The sequence below is a fragment of the Ixodes scapularis genome, unplaced genomic scaffold (genome assembly GCF_016920785.2).
Source record: "Ixodes scapularis isolate PalLabHiFi unplaced genomic scaffold, ASM1692078v2 PGA_scaffold9__187_contigs__length_104089568, whole genome shotgun sequence".
Lineage (NCBI taxonomy): Eukaryota > Metazoa > Arthropoda > Arachnida > Ixodida > Ixodidae > Ixodes > Ixodes scapularis.
The window spans coordinates 51,606,343-51,625,737 of NW_024609884.1; the positions used below are offsets into that span (position 1 = coordinate 51,606,343).

The 19,395-nt window shown below is 45.9% G+C and overlaps 1 protein-coding gene across 2 annotated transcripts; it reads left to right on the top strand.

Moving 5' to 3' along the window:
- Positions 1-5,317: 5,317 nt before the first annotated feature.
- Positions 5,318-18,325, top strand: LOC8030479 (geranylgeranyl transferase type-2 subunit alpha). Of its 2 annotated transcripts, XM_029988190.3 has the most exons (13): positions 5,318-5,439; positions 5,558-5,668; positions 5,748-5,872; positions 6,887-7,071; positions 7,277-7,471; positions 7,586-7,669; positions 7,932-8,014; positions 8,249-8,341; positions 8,565-8,728; positions 15,226-15,314; positions 15,399-15,527; positions 17,065-17,337; positions 18,059-18,325. In XM_029988190.3, exons 1-13 carry the CDS (start codon positions 5,437-5,439, stop codon positions 18,205-18,207), a joined length of 1,683 nt encoding a protein of 560 aa, XP_029844050.2. In that variant the 5' UTR covers positions 5,318-5,436; the 3' UTR covers positions 18,208-18,325. The 2 variants fall into 2 exon arrangements, with proteins under 2 accessions (XP_029844050.2, XP_040354782.1); XM_040498848.2 differs by having other exon boundaries at positions 7,277-7,669.
- Positions 18,326-19,395: the final 1,070 nt, after the last annotated feature.

The window sequence follows — 19,395 nt, forward strand, 5'->3', positions numbered from 1 at the left end:
ATACGTTGCTCTCTCCTTAGTGGTTTGCTTACCGCGACAGGTGTAATTTAGGCGTCTGCGGTCGGCGTCAACTGTGCTGTGTGATATCCCTCTCTTGACCTGCGGGCGACGCGACGCTTTCGTTGGTACGATAAATGCTGTTGCATGCATTACCAACGGCCGGCAACGTCAGATGAGCTTCCTGCGTTTTATTTGGGAAAAATATTTTTTCAATGCTGGAGACTTCTGCTACCTATTATTTTCCACCGCTGCTTTATTTCTAAGTTCTTGCGTTTTGATGCATTAAACTAGCCAGGTTCTTTTTAAAGGACAAAGTAATCATGCTTGTGTAATATCACTCGTTGGCCCCTCTGGCAGTTAAACTACAATAATGCAGTGTGTAACAAAATAATCTTTCTTTGTTCTATGTTTTATGGGCTCTTAATAAATGAGCAAGGAGCCTTGCACCGGCGTACTGGCTCACTTACAATAGTCATGTGCTGTGCGCGGCGCAGTGTGAACACGGCATCGGCGCTTTTTCAAGTGTAGCTCAAACAGGGCACTGTTGAGAACTAAGTCTTACTGCCTCACTTAGAGCCCCAAATAATACTGAAAGAATAAACAGAGGGATGGACAGAACAACGCATCTTTCGTGCCTCTGTCCGTCCAGCTCTCTGTTTATTCCACTGTCCGTCCCTCTGCTTATTATTTCAGTATTATTTAGTTTACCAACACGCTGACGTCTAACTTAAAGCCCCAAATTAGCACTTTTCACAGCACCAGTATTTTCTTCGGAAGCCTTTTAGTTCGTTGAGAAAAGCAGGCAAAAATATGGCTTAGCGCATTTTGGTACTTAAAAAAAAAAAGAAAAAAAAAGAAAGCTTGGCAGCCAAAGTGATTTGGGCATGTGATAAACCACCCAGCGTTTGCCGCCACCTGGCCACTTTATGAAGTTGGAAACAGTTGCGTTCAAGCAAGTGCTCGAATTGGAGTCCATTTACAGAAACGCACATCATCAGTCGGCTCCATGTGGAACACAACACGCGCTCGAGCATTTCAGGCTGAACTGCGGCACAAGCGGCGACGATTCTTTGTTTCAGGTTGTCCACGCTGGTGGGTTACGTGGCGTAGATCTCATTCTTCACATAAGCCCAAAGAAAAAAATCTAACGGGCTCACATCTGGTAATCGTGCCGGCCACAGAACTGGACCACTGTGTCCAATCCACTGCTCTGGAAAAGTTTGGTGTAGAAATTGAACAGCACGCGAAGAAGAATGCGCTGGAGCGCTGTCCTCGTTGAAACCACGTCTCCTTCAGCCCGCTGAGAGGCAGGCCGGCAATAAACTCTTCCACGACTCCCTCAAGGATTCTCTTTGTGTATAGTTTTCCGTTCAGTGTGCCGTCAAAGAAATATGGACCAATGATTTTATCATTTAATATTCCACACCATACTTTAATAGACCATCTCACTTGATGTTTGTGCTGACGGAGCCAACGAGGATTTACGCTTGCCCAGTAATGGGCATTGTGGAGGTTCACCGTTGAATTTCTGCAGAATTGAGCCTCGTCACATAAAAAAAGTTTTTTCAAGAATCCAGGATTCGGGTCTATTTCAATCGGGGCCCAATTGCAAAAGTCCAGTCGTCGTTGGAAGTCACTGCCATGTAGCTCTTGGTGACGGTTAACGTGAAACGGATGCATGCGGTGCTTCACAAGCACTTTCCACACTGTAGAGATCGTTGTCCCTGCCTCAGGCTTAGCTGTTACGTACACGAGAACGTCAGTCTCGAGTTCGTGGCTAAGGACATATTTTTTCTGTCTTCGCCCACTCACCACCGTGCCACTTGATGCAAGCTTGTTGAAAACGCATATGAAGGAAGTGTGGGCAGGAACGAAGACCTGGGTGCTGAGCGGCATAAAGTGGCGCAGCATGACGAGCATTCTTTTGCATAGTTAAATATGCGATCACCATGTATGTTTTTTTTTCAACCGAACGCCTTGTCGCAATGAGCAACGCCATTCAGATGTGTTTCCTGCCACAGTCAGAGAAAGAAAGGCACAGCACTATGAATCGCATAGCGCCTGTGTTATTTGTAGCCCTGTGTCTTTTACAACAGAGGGTTCTTCGCTTTGTAGCACCATTGGCACAAGTCTTCAGAGCAGCTTCTATCATATCAATGAAAGGAAAGGGTAACGTCACGATACCCGCTGGGACAGCAGGAGAGAGAAACGTACCAGGCGAAAATTTTCAACTGGGACCAATTGGTCCCAGTTGCAACTGGTTTATAGAACAATTCCCAGTTGGAGTTGTCCAACTGGTCCCAGTTGGAGTTGGTCCCAGTTACCGCTGGTACCAACTCCAGCAACAATGAAACACGGCACAAAATGGAAGGTTGACAAGACTTTATTGTCAAAAACCTGGAGAATGAAACTAAATAATAGGTTCGGTGACGTACACACTACGGGTTTAGCCACTTGCTTGCGAAGGTTGAATCGCTTTTTCAGAGGTAGTATTCGTGAGATGAAGGAAGATCGGCCGCTGGCGTCTGTTAGTGAAGACGTCCTCAGCTTATCTCCCCAACGCGTGAAGAAAGGTGCTCACCCGTGATCCCGCGTTGCGCAGGTGAAGTCCTGATAGGATACGGTGGCGCTCCCACCTTGCAATCTCTGTCACAACAGTCGAACATCTTCGAGGTAGACCTCCCGCCATTTTCGACATTGTGCTCTCCGCGGAGTTTTCTTCCGTCCTGTCTATGTGCGTCCGGTCTTTCCTGGGTGCCCTCCGATCGCTGAACTGCATCTTTCCATCCCCGAAGTTCACCGCCGCCACCATGGTGTGTTTACAGTTAGGTCCAAAGAAGCGCAGCTGTAGTTTTGACATTTTCATAACGACGCCAAGTTGGGCTGCTTGGGCGATGGCGACCCTTCTCTAGCGCTTCACGCACATTGCACTCGCTAAACACATACACACGGCGTCGGTTCTTGGTCGGTATCCAAGCGTGCGAAGGCACAGAGACACGGCACTTCGGCGTGCCAAGGAAGCTTTGAACACGCCGCCAGCCCTTCCTTTCGACGCGTTGTGCCTTTTTCCTGCGACACTGCACTTTCGTAAAATTTTCCACGTGTTCACAACGGCAAGTCTCAACAATACACAGAGTCTTCAAAAAACTTCTTCGGCGAATGACGACGAACGAGTAGAAAACGTGTCGTCAGCACGCTGGAAAACCGCAGCAAAGGCTAGCAAAAACGGCAAATCGTATCCGAAGCGAGTGAAGCCCGGTGGCTTCACTTGCGCTGCAGCGAACAAGCGGGGAAGCGCGATCCAGCAATTGTCATAGAGATCAGCGATAATAACTCTATGGGTACTAGAGCACTATATAGCTCCTTCGGAGCAGAGTAGCGCAATCTAGAACGCCGCCTCTCGGCGACTAGCGGCGAACGCCCGGAGGTTCCAACTGCGGTCAGAAATGCATGGAGAACGTGAGAAAATCGTTGTTTCTCCAGTATTGTGGGAATGTACGGAATCGCAATCATTTTTGACATAATAATGGAACACTTTAGAATAATTCGCGCTAAGTTTTGTGCCCCGCAAGGACCTGACTTTTTTTAAAAAATTGCCTGAGCGGCATCATGCAGCAGACGACACGGCGACGTCACACCATTCACGTGACCCGCTCCGGCCAACCCGAAAAGCCCATCTCCGCTGCGAGCAAAAATCGTCTGCTTCAAACGCCATTGCCTTGGAAATTGCCTTCTCAAAATTTGCACACGCATCCGATATTGTTAAAACTTTGATAAAGTGTTTAGTGCTTTACTAACTTCACGACAGACTAGTTTTGAAAAGTGTGAACTCGCCGTTCATTTTTTAATCAGCCGTGTTGTGTCGATCTCCATGTATTCTCCCATAGGGCGGGCCGCCTCTTGGAACCCTGAGTACCACGTGACTCGCGCCGAGCCGCTCTGTCGGCCATGTTGTCGGCAAAACACGGGGTTCAAAGGATTGCGTTACTCTGCTCCGTAGGAGCTATATAGCTATATAGTGCTCTAGTTGGTACTTGATAATACAAGACCGTGGCCAGAAACAAATTGGCGGGGGTGAAGAAGGCAGGGAAAGGTAACCATAGTTTTGTTTAACCCGAGACTGGAGTATTTCGGAAAAGGGACGAGAAGAAAAGAGGCCACAAGGAGGCGATGTCTCAATAACTCAATAAGGTTAACTTCCAGCTCGCCTGCACCCTTATAATTTTTTCACAGGGAAAGGTGTTTTTAGATTTTGTTTCTAGGCTAGGTGGCGCAAGCTACTGCCCGTCACAAAGGGTCTTGCGTCGGCTCCAGAGCTCGTAGCTCCTCAGAAAGATTTTTTTTTTTTTTTTTTTTGGGGGGGGGGGGGGGGGGTGATGATATTTTATAGCATCTTCGATCAACTCGCACCGGAATCGCCCTGAAACCAGCACAGTGCACAGCGCTCCTCGGTCGTGCAGCGCGATGTCGGTGCAACATCGAGGACAAACTGCGCCGCGCCGGTGCACCGCGGCGAGCTCCACCTTGCGTCACTTCGCGTTTTGTTCGTTTATTTTGCGTAGGTCAGCGCACGATGCCCGTCTGCTGTCAATTTCTTTTATTTTTTTACTCGCGGATTTGACGGTCCCACAGAAATAAACATCGTGGACGTGATTGTCGATGGGTTCACGAAGCGGGTGACAATTCCACATGTATATGTTGGCCATCATTATTAGTTCAAGAAAACGAAACGCCAGATAATACCGTACCTCGCTGTCATCGAAACGCCTCGCGCCGCTTTCCACGAAGTTCGTGCTTTTCGGGCGCTCCTTGCCACCGCAGCAATCACCAGTAATCGCGACGATGGTGAGAAGCTCGTCGTCTCGCGGTCAGAAGACCCGAGGAAATCATCTAGTGCAGCTGCAAGGCGTGTTCGTTTTTGCAAGATCGCCATCTCGATAGTCTGCGCGTCTGCTACTCCCGCCATCTTCTCGATTCCCGCTTCCGGCCGCAATGCCTGATGGGACTGCACCCCGGCGCACCGCCGATTTTCTTGGTGCGCGTTGGGGCAACGAAAAGCCGCACCGGGAGGGTGCGCTTCGTTGATCGAGGACGTACGGTGCGCACCGGTGCACTTGATCGAAGATGAAGGGGCGCACCTCAGTGCCCCGGTGCGCACCGGTGCGGATGATCGAGGATGCTATTAGGTGTTTTAGGTTTGCTGCCAGCGCTTCCTCTGTTTGCTGCACAGTAGTTTCAGCGGTTTCCGTTGGTTGCTGTCTTTGCTGTGTGGTGCTAGCGAGTGGCGGCGGTGGCGGTGCACCAGCGTTATATGCACTTGAGGATTGGCGTCCGTTGTGTCCTACGTTTGGCATGTGTGCGATTGAAATTGTAGGATTACCGAAATTATCTATAAACTAAAACCAACCTCAACCACGGCCATCGGTGACCAACAAAATGGTAGGCTATTGCCGCCTCTGCTTTCTGCTTTGGATCGAAGGTTGCGAAGTTACCAGGTCTCGGCCCAAAATCTTCAGACAACAAACTTATACCCTTTTTAAAATTTTTATCTCGTCAGCACGGAAGATTGAAAGTGAAGACGACTGCTGAACAAGAAGAGGAAAAACGCAAGGAACGCGAAAAGAAGTTGAAGATTTACAAAGCTGCCAGTCGTCAAATCATTGATAAAGTAAGCGTCCTCAAGATTGTCCGCCACGAAAGCCACATGATCGCCGTCTCGTTCTCGTGTAATTGCTTCCTCTATGCAGAGGCGAAGCGGGGAACTGGACGATGAGCTACTACGCATCACCGGCCAAGTTTTACAGAGTAACCCCGACGACAGTACCCTGTGGAACATTCGGAGAGAAGTATTCGAGAAATACTTTGACAAGGGGCAAGTAGACTACACCGTATGTTCGTTATCACACTGTTCCGGAAGAAATACGGGAACCTAATTGTCGGCTGCTTGAAGCAGAAACGCGAGTGAGCGAGGAAATGGGGCAAGGAATGCGTGGTTTCTATGTGGAGCGCAAGTTCGTCTGCTTCTTGCACAGGGTTGCGATGATGTCAGAAGGCCGAGCTCTTATTGGCTGATTAAAAAGAAAAATAGTGGGTTGACCTCAAGGCATCTAGCATTGAGGTCTACCCACTATGCTTTCAATCAAAGCCATTCAGAGTTCGGTGTTGTTCTAACATCACTGCAACTCCTGTGCAAGAGCAGACGATTTACTCTCTGTATACCTTTATGCCTCAGGCCAACAGATGAGCGAAATTATCCAGCGCTTGCTCTTACCTTTGAACGTTCCTCTGCCATGTGAACTCTTGTTGCATAGCCGGGGTGCCTGCTAAAGCTAAGACGTAAAGCCTGTAGTTTTTATGGCCATCTTAACGAATTGCATTGTCGGCCTGAGGCTTGGCACTCGCAGCAGGCTATGCTGCAGTGCTTGGATGTTAGTGCAGAAAGTAATGTCAACAACAATGATTACTGTGGTTCGGAACCACGAGTTATCCATGCAGGGCATGCTAATGACGGAGGCCCTACCCTACCTGTTGACAGACTTTAGCTAGGATTAAGTAAGAAAATGTTTACAAGGAACTACATAAAGGCAGGCATAGTGTCTGCTTAGGACTTTGAGCATATATGTTCTACATTTTTCTCTCCTTCTACTCTTCACCCAGTCCTTCTCTGTGTGTGTCAGTGTTCCTGGTCTACGGTGGATGGCACAGTGATGCATAACTGGCTGGTCTCCATTGTTTCCCTTATATTTGGGTGTATCACCTAGTTTTTTCTTAACTGTACCAGCCTTTCAACTTCTAGATATTTTCTGTTTGGCATTTTTCAGCTCATGAGACAATTGGCTTGTAAATAGTTGGAGTAGTAGACATAACAAAGGCAACTTTGTTACAGGTCCAAACATACAGCAGAGGATGGGGAAGATGAACTTACGCTCACGGAATTGGCACTGCAAAAAAATCCCAAATCTTACGGTGCATGGAGCCACCGTGCATGGGCCATGGGTGCCTTTCCCAACATGGACTGGGACAGAGAACTTCGCCTTTGCAACCTCTTGCTCGAGCAGGATGAACGTAACTGTAAGTTCTTTGTGTTTGATCTTGGTTTCTTTTATATCATTTATTCTTGTTAAGAAAACGTTCCAGGTACCAAACTTTGAGTCATACATTGTCAGCTATTTGCTGAAAGTAGCATGCTGATGACAGTTTTTTTACCGATTGCTTAAAATAGCCAGCACAAAGCCGAGTACATTTGTTTTTCCTCTTGGGGTAATTCGGCATGCAGTTCATGGTTGGGACTATCGTCGGCTGGTTTGCCAGCATGCCAAAGTGACCCTGGAGAAAGAGCTGTCCTTCACCATGGACAAGATTGCAGCCAACTTTTCCAACTATTCAGCCTGGCACTATCGGAGCAGCCTTCTGCCTAAGGTCCACCCAGGCTCCCGAGAGGGTACCGTTAAGGAAGATGTCCTCCTGGAAGGTGCTGGCAAATTGGCCTACTTGTTTTCCAGTTATTGCGTCATTTCAGTGTGCTTCGGAAAAGTGATGTGGTGCTCATGCAGCTTTTCTGTCTTGCCTGTCTCTTGCGCTTCAGAGTACAGCCTTGTTCAGAATGCCACGTTCACAGACCCTGGGGACCAGAGTGGCTGGTTCTACCACAGGTGGCTCACAGGAAGAGGTACAGCCGTCGGTCCTCAAGCCAGTTCCGACATTGACTTGAGGCTTGGTTCTAGTAATAAACTTGGAGATGGAGGGGGCTAAACCTTCTTCATGCTGCTTACTGGCAATTATAGAACGCTGCACATGTTGTAATTTTGCTCGTGCCTTCATTTGGGCAGAGTAAATATTGGGGACTGGCCTTGACACTCGAAGTTCGGTTTGATAACTAGTCATTATACAGGTTGACTGTGTCATTATACAGTTGTCATTGCTTGTTTCAGAGAAGCCAGCACTAGATTTTCTTCTCCTCTATATTTCAAAGGGAACTCGTACAGTGACACTCCATTTGACACAGCAGATAAGGGTGAGTTAGCTTAGTTTGTTTGTGTTTTACATAATGTTTTAGAGAACACATTTTATAATTTGAGTCTTTCACATGTCTCCCAGTATAGGTTTTCTGCTCTTGGTATTTTTTTTGGTAGAATTTGTTTTGTTCATGGACATCAGTAGTTGATGACACCGAAAAGGGAACAAGCACCTTGAATTTGTCATAGCCTGCACAGACCTTTTTATTTTCCCCTTGTTGTTTTCCTTATAGATACAGGAGGTGGAGCTGACTGTCAGGATGAATGGAGTTCTCCTTTCGTTTGTATGGCATGCTCCCAACACACTGTTGTGTTCCCCTCTCTGGGTATGTGTGCAATTCCTTTAGCCATGAGGAGGACCATAAAATTTGAAAATGCGACCATTAGTAGGTTTGCTTATGGTGTAGTCTAGCATCCAGATTTTGTAAATATTGTTATTGATATTAAAGTTTGCTAGCTTTTTTGAGGGAAGATGGCTCAGTTAAACAGATACTGAAAAGAGCATTACTTTATGATAACTTGCGATTAACATGCATTTCTTTGTTTTAGTACGCCGACATTCCTGGTGATGCATTGGTTGGGGACTGTGATAGTGAATGGAAGGCCACGGTGAGATCTCGGGACGGTACAGAAGCACATGCGGACCTGTCTGTCAAGGCCTCTGAACAAGAAGCTAGGTTCACTGGAAATATTCCACGAAATCATCTCTTCAGGTGAGTCACTTTCTGCATTTATAAATGTGCATTGAAGGGGATTATGGATCACCAGTGCAGTGGTGGAACTGCTGCTCCATTTGTGCCAAACTGTGCCAGAACGAACCACCTACTACCTGCTGCTCCAAAGGCTGCATTTGTGCACCATTTGCGCCATGTGTGCGCCAAAGGGAGCTGTTCTCGAAAAGAAAACAAACTGTCTGGCACGTTGTATTGTTGGCAATGCCACTGAAAATGAGGAAAGTACAGATTTTGTTTTGGAGGGGGGGGGGGATACCCGAGTACTATGTGTGAAGAGTAGGGTTCCGTGAATATTCCAATTTTCACATAGCTGTTTCAAATAATATGCTATTTGATATTCTCTTCAAAATTAACTGCAATATTCATACTTTTGTTTTTAGAAATGTTGACAGTGGCGGGTTAGCCCTTCTGGGTGCGCTTCTCCTCAACCACCAGGTACTGCGGAGAAGCAATACTCCCGAAGCTTAGAATGCGATCTCTCGACTCTCTTTGCTGCAGCGGAGCCGCATGCTTAGGTGAAAAATGCACTTTCAAAGTGATCTGGAGCACGTGTGCGCCTCGTATGTTAAAAAAAAAGAAAAAAAGACCAGGGAATGTTGTTATTGTTAATATTTATATTCTAGTAAAATCTTTCAAATTTAACTGTGGCTATTATGCAAGGGTATATGTTGGGCACCTATGTTCTAACAACCTGTGTTCATTAATTGTGTTTTTTTTTTTTTAAATTCAGAATTGAAGAAATTATTTGCATGTAGCCAGAAGATTTATAAATCCCCTCAATTAAGTATGACTGGGCCATCCCAATGTAGGTATTGGACTTTCTGAGGCCACAGTCTATAAATATAGCGAGATTAAATTTAACAGAGCTCATAGGTGGGCAATTCGAAGCTTGGGACCAACCTTCGCGAGTCCAGCTGAACTTTCTTTTAAGCATGGTGTAACAGTAGGGAAAGGTGTGGAGGAAGGCGCAGCAGCTATTCAATATTAAATTTAAAAAAATATTACCAAAAACACAATCCACTTTCAATTTGCTTGTAACCCAAAATTCAATATTTGCACATGCCTAACGAAGCGTTTGATCGCAATGAATAGCTAGTGCTATTTATTCTGATCAGTTAGAGTAGCTATGCTCGGCTAATCTACTCTATGAACAGTAGCAGGTGGAAAATGAGCGAAAGCAGCGTGATACAAACAGACTGAAGATGCCATCAGTACTCCTGATAGGTTAATTGAGACATCCGCGAAATTACCACCCTACGATTGTTCAATAAATAAATAAATCTAGCGGCCAGGTATGCTTTAGGTATGACACTTTAATTAAATAGTCTTCCAATACTCCAGCAACTGCAGTTTTTTCCACAGGTTGTATAACATTTTTTTACATGAAAGCTCAAAATTGTGTGCTCCAGAAGTAGGAATCTCTGCTCCAAAACCCGTTTTTCCCTGCTACAAGAGCTGCTCCAAATCACCACTTGTCAGTTCCACCACTGCCAATCTAGCTAAGGCTTTAGGGATTTCAGTGCTTATTTGTGGCAACCCTTGTAGTAGTGATGTAGTGATTAACCCATTTGCACATATAAAACCTGTTCCAGCAGTGGCTTTACTGTGCCTACTGTTGCTTCTTTTTTTTTTATTTTTTGGTATGCAAATGCAAAATGAGACAAGGGACACACAAAAACACGTCAGATACAGACAGCGTTCAACTCGCAACAAGTTTATTCTTTCCTCTGGCGTGCAGTGCCGGCATGATCTTGACAGCGCTCCTGCTGGCTCAAGGCCACGCTCATCCCTCCCCCCCCGACCGAGGCTCCCCATCTCCTTCTCGAGAAACCCTTCCTCCTTTTTACTCAGATTAAGGGATTTGTGGCTCACATTATTGTCGCTTCTCTCTATGAGGAAGGCCTCGACTACTTCCCGTTTCAATCGGTCAGGGTGCTTTTTGATAGCCTCTGCTTCAAAGATGGGCCTGCATCCCTTGCAGCTATTCACGTGAGGTTTTAGGGGTGGTTCTCCTGTTACTGAAAGCTTATATTTGTGTCCTTTTAGTCTATCACCTAGGCACCGCCCGGTCTACCCAATGTAGGTCTTGCCGCAAGACAGTGGGATCGAGCATACTACCCTCTCTTCGTATGTTAAAAATTTTTTCTTTGTGTTTCTTTTTGCATTTCTTGGCTCTGAGGTCTGAACGTTTCTGAGTCTTTCAGAATCCGAGACTCTAGAGATTGCCTGAAGACTTTGGGGTCAGTGAGCTCAGGCAAGATTTAAGGAACATGAATGGGCCAGTATTTTGGTTTAAAATTTTGGTACAACTACATTTAAGTTGTCTGCCTAATCTAGACAGGTTGGATCCAGCTTGGACCCTTTTCAAAATCCAGCTCTGGCTAGACTTATTTTGACCTGGGAACCTATGATTAGATTACCAAGATTTAGGGTCAGACATGTTAGCGCTCTTGACGGGCTATGGCGCTGTCCATTTACATGTTTGAAAGCACTGCATGAGTGCTGCCATTATTCAGCGGCACTGGCACACGGGAACTACATACAGTAAAACCTCATTAATTCGGATCTCATAGGACCGGCAAAAATGTCAGAATTATCCGAAAGTCGAAATATCGAAAGGACAAAGAAAACTGCGCGAAAACGTATCCCTTTGACATACCTTTATTTTGAGAAGAAATTTGTTATTACCGCCTGCTTTCAGGACGACACTCGGGTGGAGACGGCAACTTTCCTTAGCGCGGTCGAGTGCTCTACCGCACTTGCACTGCGCTAACGCAGTGCAAGTGCGTTAGCTAACCGTGCGCTAACGCTAACCGTGCGCTAACGATTTAGCACAGCAAGGCCTCTTCTAGTTTCGGGTGCACCATTTTCCACGGCCGCTTTCTTTTCGCGTTGAACTCCTTGCTCTCGAAAGCCCGTAGGATATAGGCCTCAATTTTCACGTTTGCGGCCAAACTGCTTCTCTTGACGTCGTAACCTTCCATCACTTGTCGAGACACGCCGTCCTTTATGGCCCTTAGTATTTCCACTTTCGTTGCTAAATTCTTAGCCTAGTACAGAGGTACAGCTGCAACGAAAAACGAGCAGCATAACTGACCAATAATCGGAGCAACAAAATTGCGACACCCGGCGCTATTTTTCCCGAGCGCGCCGATAGTGAGAGTGCCAGTCACGTGGCATCTTTCAACGCGGGGGTGGCCGGCGAAAAATTGAGGGATAAGAGAGCTATTAAAATAACGGGCTTTAGGATCCCCGCGTTGAGGCCTAAAACGTGACTGTCACTCTCGCTATTGGCACACTCGGGAACAATAGCCCCGCGTGTCGCGATTTTGCCATTCCGGTCGTCGGTCACTTGTGCTACCCTTTTTCTGTTGCAGCTGTCCTGCTGCTGCTTCCGTGCCAGGAGAGTTGCGCGCTGAAGCACGGCAATCCAAAGCAAAACTGTTGCGAAACACGGAGAACCAGAAGGGCGAAGAACCATAAGAAAACCGGAAAAACCATGTGTGCACCTCGAATGGATAGCGGTCATACCCTTTGGAACGGACAGTAGCTAGCGAATTCGTCCGAATTACGTAACCATAGCGCGCCGCGTTCCCTCCAAATTAATGAGCGTTTGCTGCCATTGACTAATACATGCGTTTGGCGGGACCGGATCGGCAGTTCAAATTATCCGAATTTCCGAATTAGCGGGGGTTGAATTAACAAGGTTTTACTGTACTAGTCAAGTTGGGGATAGCGGTATTTTGACAACACATAAGCTCCTTCCCCTCTTGTGTGAACAGACCTACTTGAGAGAGAGAAAATTTTGTAAGGGTGCAGGCGAGGTGGTGAATATTAACCATGTTGGATTAACCTGAGTCTGGGGTAGAGAAGAAACATCAAAACGTAGAAGAGAGGAAATAGACAGGATGATGTCTCAAACTCGGCTTACTCGTCCACCTCCTTATGTAGACCGACACGCGGGCTTGACTTCACGGAGCTGCGGCAGTGCTGCGACCGCGCCGGAGCCAGGAGGTGTGGGCAGAGAGGCACGCGTTTTGCATGGGCGTCGTAGCATTTCAGCATGCCGCAAAGCTGTGTAGACGTTCATTGCACCGAAAGGTACTGGAAAAGTAGTGGAGTGAGTTTCCCCAAGTTCCCGGCTGATTGAAAGGTGCAGAGGGTATGCGTGGATCGAAAATAATGGTTGCGTTGCGCAGACGATCGTTTGTGCGGGAAGCACTTGCTTGAAGGCAAGTGTGGCTTCCATTTCAATCTCCGTCCCGAGGCTTGCTTATGTGCGGGGAAACCGTTGTCTGATCGAGACCACCCCGATTTTGTTCCCACGGTGTTCACGCACAAAGCACCGTCCAAGCGCTTGTCGGTGGCTCGCTACCAGTGTTGGCGGCAACGCGTTACAGTAACGGCGTTGCCGGTAACACATTGTTTTTTCAATACAGTAAAGGGTAACATACTTAGGCTGCTTATTTAGAATAACGCGTACTAGTAGTTACGTTACTCGTTATATATTCTTCCCAAGACCTGAAAGAAGTAAATATTTTTTTGTGCTTTCATACTTGTTTTATTTCCAGCCCAGACGCAGCCGACGCTACGAGCTGATGGGACCAATCGACAGCGTCAAAAACACACCTTCATGGTGTCCGTCATGTTTCTGTACGTGTTCTACCATCGCTGAATCAATCATAAACAAGAAAGACCCAGTGACTCGCTCTTTTGACACTGCTTGATTGGTCCCATTAGCTCGTAGCTCCGGCTGCGTCTGGACTTAAGCTGAAACAAAGTATAGGTGCCAAGTCATTAATTATTGCACTACATTCCACCTACCTTCAAAATTTTGCTTGTCTTTTCCCCATGCAAAAAGCCCCATTTCGGAAAAACTCCAACGGCTACGCCCTTTGTCCCGGTGTTAAAAAATGCTGTCGCCAAACAAAAAAAAAAAAAAAATAACAACACTGTTACTGTCAATTTATAAATAAAAAGTAACGCAAAAGTAATGTGCGTTACTTTTTAATGGTAACGCTTTCCTTTCATTTTGAGGTAACGTAGGCCGGTGACGCGTTTCTTTTATTTGCAAGTAACGAGTAACATATTTTGTTACTTTTTTTCGGTAACGCCTACAACACTGCTCGCTAGGGCCGCAGTCAAGCGGAAGGAGACCGGTGGAAGAACGAAAAAACCATTACCGCTTGTCTTGCCTTTTGGTCATGAGGGTAAAAAAAATGTTGGACCTTACTTGAAGGACGCTGTATGTATTTAATCAATTAATAAATACACTTCTGTGGACCCATAGTGTGCTGATCCACTGTGCTGATCCCGCCGGCAGTGCAGAAAGCGGCTCTAAGTAATTGTAGGTCTCCAGTGACCTGTACACCTGCATCATGTTGGCCGTGAACTGGCTTGGCGAAAAAACTAAATAAACGACGACGTGTGCCATCGACGTCGGTGGCAGCAACTTCACGTCAGAACTCCAGCAGTTGTTGTTTACAGTGTACGGATCGTCTAAGATAAAAACTGTCCACGCACAGTTTTTCTCAATACCGCTGCCGTTCAGGCACGGGTAGCGAGCTCAAATAGTTGGGCATAAAATGCGACATATGTTGACAAGAAATACGATGCACAAATAAAGCTAGAAGCATCTCTACAATGAGCGCATGCCACACAACACAATGGTGAAAACACGGAGAAGCCTGGCCGCTTTTGCCCATGTAGCTTCTGCGCATGCGCCGCCTTCCGGTGTGTTGGTAAACAGCCGCATCGCGTGTCGGGCTGTAGTCTCAGCTAACTCGTCCACCTCCTTATATAGTCTCAATCTCGAGGTCATCTCCACCAACACAAAAGGACAAAGTCTATACAGTTAAGTGTCACAGTCTCCATCACACAATGCAAGAATGTAAACAACCTTACAGATCGACGTGATAAGGCAACATCCATCCACCAAAAGGATCTCTTCCTCTTCTATTCTTCACCTTCTGTATTTTTAAGTGGGAACTGTGTTAAGAATGGAAGGGGAAGAGATCCCTTTGTTTAAGTTTGAAGGCGGATGGATGTTGCCTTATCGCGTTGACCTGTAAGGTTGTCCACATTCTTGCATTGTGTGATGGAGATTGTGGCGCTTGAACTGTATAAACTTCATCCTTTTGTGTTGGTAGAAATCACCTGGAGATTGAGACTATATAAGGAGGTGGACTAAATAAACGAGTTGGCTGAGTTTGAGACGTTATAGACTAACATGCTATTTACAAACAAGTGTGTGTTTGCCCATACCAGGTGTGGGCAATGCGCCAAAACCTGATTGGCGTGGAGTGAAGCCTCTGTGCGTGCACTGCTCCGACAGCAGCGTTGTGTCAAAGCCACATGTTGGTTTATAGGGAAACCATTCCTCCGGCAGGGCTAGAAAGTGCAATTTGTCTGCAATGCATGGATGCTTTTGATTTGAGAAGTGAGTCGCCCTCTGAATGCAATCCTAATCACCGCAGTTGCGAACTGAGTGCTGCCCGAACCTCTGTCTTGGAGAAGGAACTCGAGGTGTGCCAGGCGCTACACGAACTGGAGCCCCAAAACAAGTGTGAGTCTGCATAAGGGCCCCTTGTGCGCACCCTCGTTGTTCAAAAAGCCGGGCCATTCACGAGGTCAGCTTCTTCCCATGCAGGGCCGCTGCTCACATGTGTGCTGCTTATGAGGGCTCTGGACGGATCCAGGTTCCAAGAGGAGATTGAGAAATTTCTCCTGGAGCTGACGACCGTCGACCCAATGAGATCTGCTTACTACCATGATCTTAGTGAGCCCTTCCACTGCTTCCTCTTTCTTGCCACCTGCACACTTCCCATACTTTACGGGAATTGAAGAGCGCAGTAGCCGTGGGCTCTCGTGCTGGTTCCTTGAGATCCAAAGGTTTCCCGGAGTTTGTGCCGTGGTTCCTTGAGTACCAGAGTTCCTTAAATTGATGTTAATTTTTTTCGGTATCCTTAGAGGTACGTGCCGAGTGCTGTAATTGATCACATTTGCACATTTGAACTAATGGCACGAGCGGCAGGTGCATATTATTCGATTGAAAGAAAATACAATTTGATCATTTTCCTAAACATCTTAATACTCTCTATCCTCAACTAAAGCATTTTTTCAAACTGGGCACAACCAGGCTAAACTATGTATTGAGGCATCGGCAGGGGTCGAGGAATCCTAGCTTTCTTTCTAGCGTGTGTAGCATTAGGAAGCAGGGATTGTATTGGAGAGGGTTCTAGGGAAACTGAAAGAATAAAACACTCTGAAGCAGTGATATCAATGTGTTTGAGCTTGTGAACCATTTGGTTTCAAGATTGCCTAGATCGAGGGCTGTGGTGCTCCAGCTGTCTTTCAAGGGGGCTGGGGTTCCTTTACACACCATTTTAATTTTAGGGAATCCTGTAAAGCAGTCATTAGGTAGTTTTCTAGCTGTTTTAGTCATCAGTCTGGAAATATTGTTCCAATTTCCACCTACAAGAGTGGAACTGAGATAGATTGTTTGTTTATTTCATTGTAACAAATTTTGGAGTGAAAGGGTAGAACTAACCTGACCCTTTGTGGAAAATTGTTCTGGCACCTCTTGGAAGTTATTTGGAAAGAGCAGAAAGGCACAAAACTGACCTCAAGATCAATGAGTGTGCTTGCTTCTTGCTTGACACAATTTAGCCTCAGTCGCTTTTTCGCTTTGAAAATCCAATTCTCTATCTATATGTTCATTGTCGGCATTCTTGGACTGACTCGCTCAGAATGAAATGACAGTCTCAATAAGATGTTGGCAAGGCTAGTGCAATTATTGACTCAATGCTTTAGCTTTGAAACTTTACTAATACTTTATTGAGGCGAGCGGACGTGTCATTTGGCTTCTTTTTCGAGCAACTTGCTTGTGACCTTGGAGTCCATAACTTCTCTAATACCAAACAGACAACACAAAGGCAAGCATGAACTGGATGCACTTTTAGTATGTGCCAGGTCGAGCCTTCCTTAGTAACCTCCTTGACGGTTCAGGATCGAAGCTAGTGTGGGTTAGGCCCAGTGAAGTCCATTCTAGTTCAAGAGCAGACCTATCTTATTGGCAAGGAATTCGTTGCAACTGCATGCACTGCATGTAAGAAATCTGTGAAAGTGAGCTCAGATACAGAAGCTCTTGAAGTCATCTAAAGAGCCTTCCCCACGAGTTGACACGTCTGGAAGTTGGAGTTTGTAGGGATATACTTGGAACTTATACCCCAACAGTGCATGAATTGCCCGTTGAATGCAATGAACTCGTGGCTCCCGTAGTGAATTTCTTTACATGCATTGAACTGCCATTGCAGGGTCCAAGTTTGCGATGGAGATTGCATTGGAGGGACTGGACGCGAACTTAGTGTGTGTGAGCTTAGCGGGGAAAAAGCTGACATGTGTGCATCACGCGGACCACCTGGCCCTGGTGCGTGATGTGGACCTCTCCAGGAACCGGATCAGGAGTCTACGTCCTTTATGCTTCCTGCGCAGCGTTGTCAGGTTGAATTTGTGTGGCAACAGGGTACTGACGTGCTTGGGCCTTGAGGAGCTGCCTCATCTGGAGTGGCTTTCACTAGAGGACAATGGTATCCTTTTGGGTCCAACTACCATGGTTGGTCCTTGTGCTGAAACGGTTTGCTCAATTTGTTCCACTTCATGTGGAGTCAGGTTACCGTATGCTATGGTTCATATCTCACACACTTTGTACTTTGGGAAGCACCATGGGACAGTTGAAAGTCAATTTAGTCTTGCGTAATATTAGTGGTGGCACAGGCTCCATGGATTGCTCTTTATCTTGTACACCTATGCTATGGGGCAAAGCACACTCAACTGTGCTAGGAAGGCTCCCAAAACAAACTTCTAATTCACATAAAAATAGTTTGAATACCACTGTTAGATTTTAAGGTCGTAGTGAATACTTCATTATTTAGTATATTAAAATACTGTAAATTAACCACATTCCCCTGATTTTTTGATTGCTGAAATATTTAATAAAGTAGCTAATTTATATTTAGCGTCTCAGTATGATAGTATTAATGGTATTCAGAAGTGTCTAATGTCATGCATATCCATTTGTGTTAATTGTTTAAAAGCATGATGAGAGTATTAGCTCTCAAGCTAAACTTTCTTCGTTGGTCTGGCACTTCTATTGAGGTCCTTGTTAGTTTGGGCCAAATTTCCCAGGTGGCCACCACATTGTACTAATAAGCTTGTTGAAAGGTTCTGTGATAATACTGAAGGGTATTTACACTACAGTGACTTAACCTCATTTTGTTTGAGAGTTGTTTCACCTTGATGCTACTCCAGAAATTTCATCTTTAGATGGCCTTGTTCCACTCAAGACATGTAGGAAGCTGACTACACTACTTCTCAAAGGAAACCCTGTTTGCAAATATGAAAAATACCTGTCAAGCTTTTTACCTCAAGTGAAAATATTTGACAACTCTTCAGCCTGAGAGCAGCTTCTACGTTTTCGCAGTTGCTGTTTTGAGCAATGGTGCTTTGTTAAGATATAACTTACTTTTTTACTTTTTGTATACTTTAAAATAATAATAAATTTTAGATATCAGGTGACTGTTGTAAGCTTGGGTTGTGGAGGTAGCACTAACTAGTGTGAAATTCTCACGACATTAGGAAGCTCTACGGTCTGTTCGTTAAACCTTATCTCAAGCATTTGAGTACCCTGCTGAACTTCTTTACAGCACTCAGGTCCAGTCACTTGAATGGCAGTGATTACCCAGGTTTGTCTTTTCTGTCCACCAGAAATTGACTAGAAAGCTGACCATTGCATCTTTTGTTGGTTGCTGTGGGACCATTTGGGGCTTGAGCCATCGTCACAAAAAGCTCCCAGGCGAAAATCAACCCACTTCCAGCTAGATTCCAGCTGGGTCCAGCTGGAATCCAGCTGGACTGCCTCATTTCTAGCTGGGAACAGTTCCATAATCCAGCTGGAAGTAGACTGATTTTTGCCTGGGCTGCTCAAGATAGTGTCAGTTTATTGTATTGCCCTCACTCAAAGTAACAATGCAAACAAGTTGATTTATACTAGAGTAAAAGTACATGGCACACAACACAATGAGGACAATCAAAACAAGTTGACAGGAAAAGTTTCACATATTGTGCACTGCCTACTTTTATTCCATAGCCATGAAAAAGTACATTTCAGGGTTTCTTGTAAACCTTGAGGGATTTGTGAACTGCTGTTTTTGGTCAATGAGTATGGTAGAAACAACAAAGTACATATTGCCATTGTGTAGGGGGTGTGCGACACCTAAAGGGGGTGCTCCGATCCAACTGATCTTCCTGCCAAATGACCCTGCTGGGAGCCTCACCGCAGCGCCACTGTCTTGTCGCAGGCTTTCCATTATCACTCCGCAGCCAATCAGATTGCAGCGTTACTCATTATAAATGCTGAAGAACGAATTGGGCAGCGAGGAGCATGAACGTATCAAGCCACGCCGTTCTCACCTGCCTTTGTGTTTACTTGTGCGGCTCCGAAGAGAATGAACAAGTTAAACAGGCCCTGGCTTTCTGTACAATATGGGGACTGCTTCTTCGAAAACTAATAGGGAAGAGGAAACTACGACTGGCTGGGTGTAAAAATGCCAGCCCGGATATCTGACAAAGGGGAAGGGAAGGGGGGG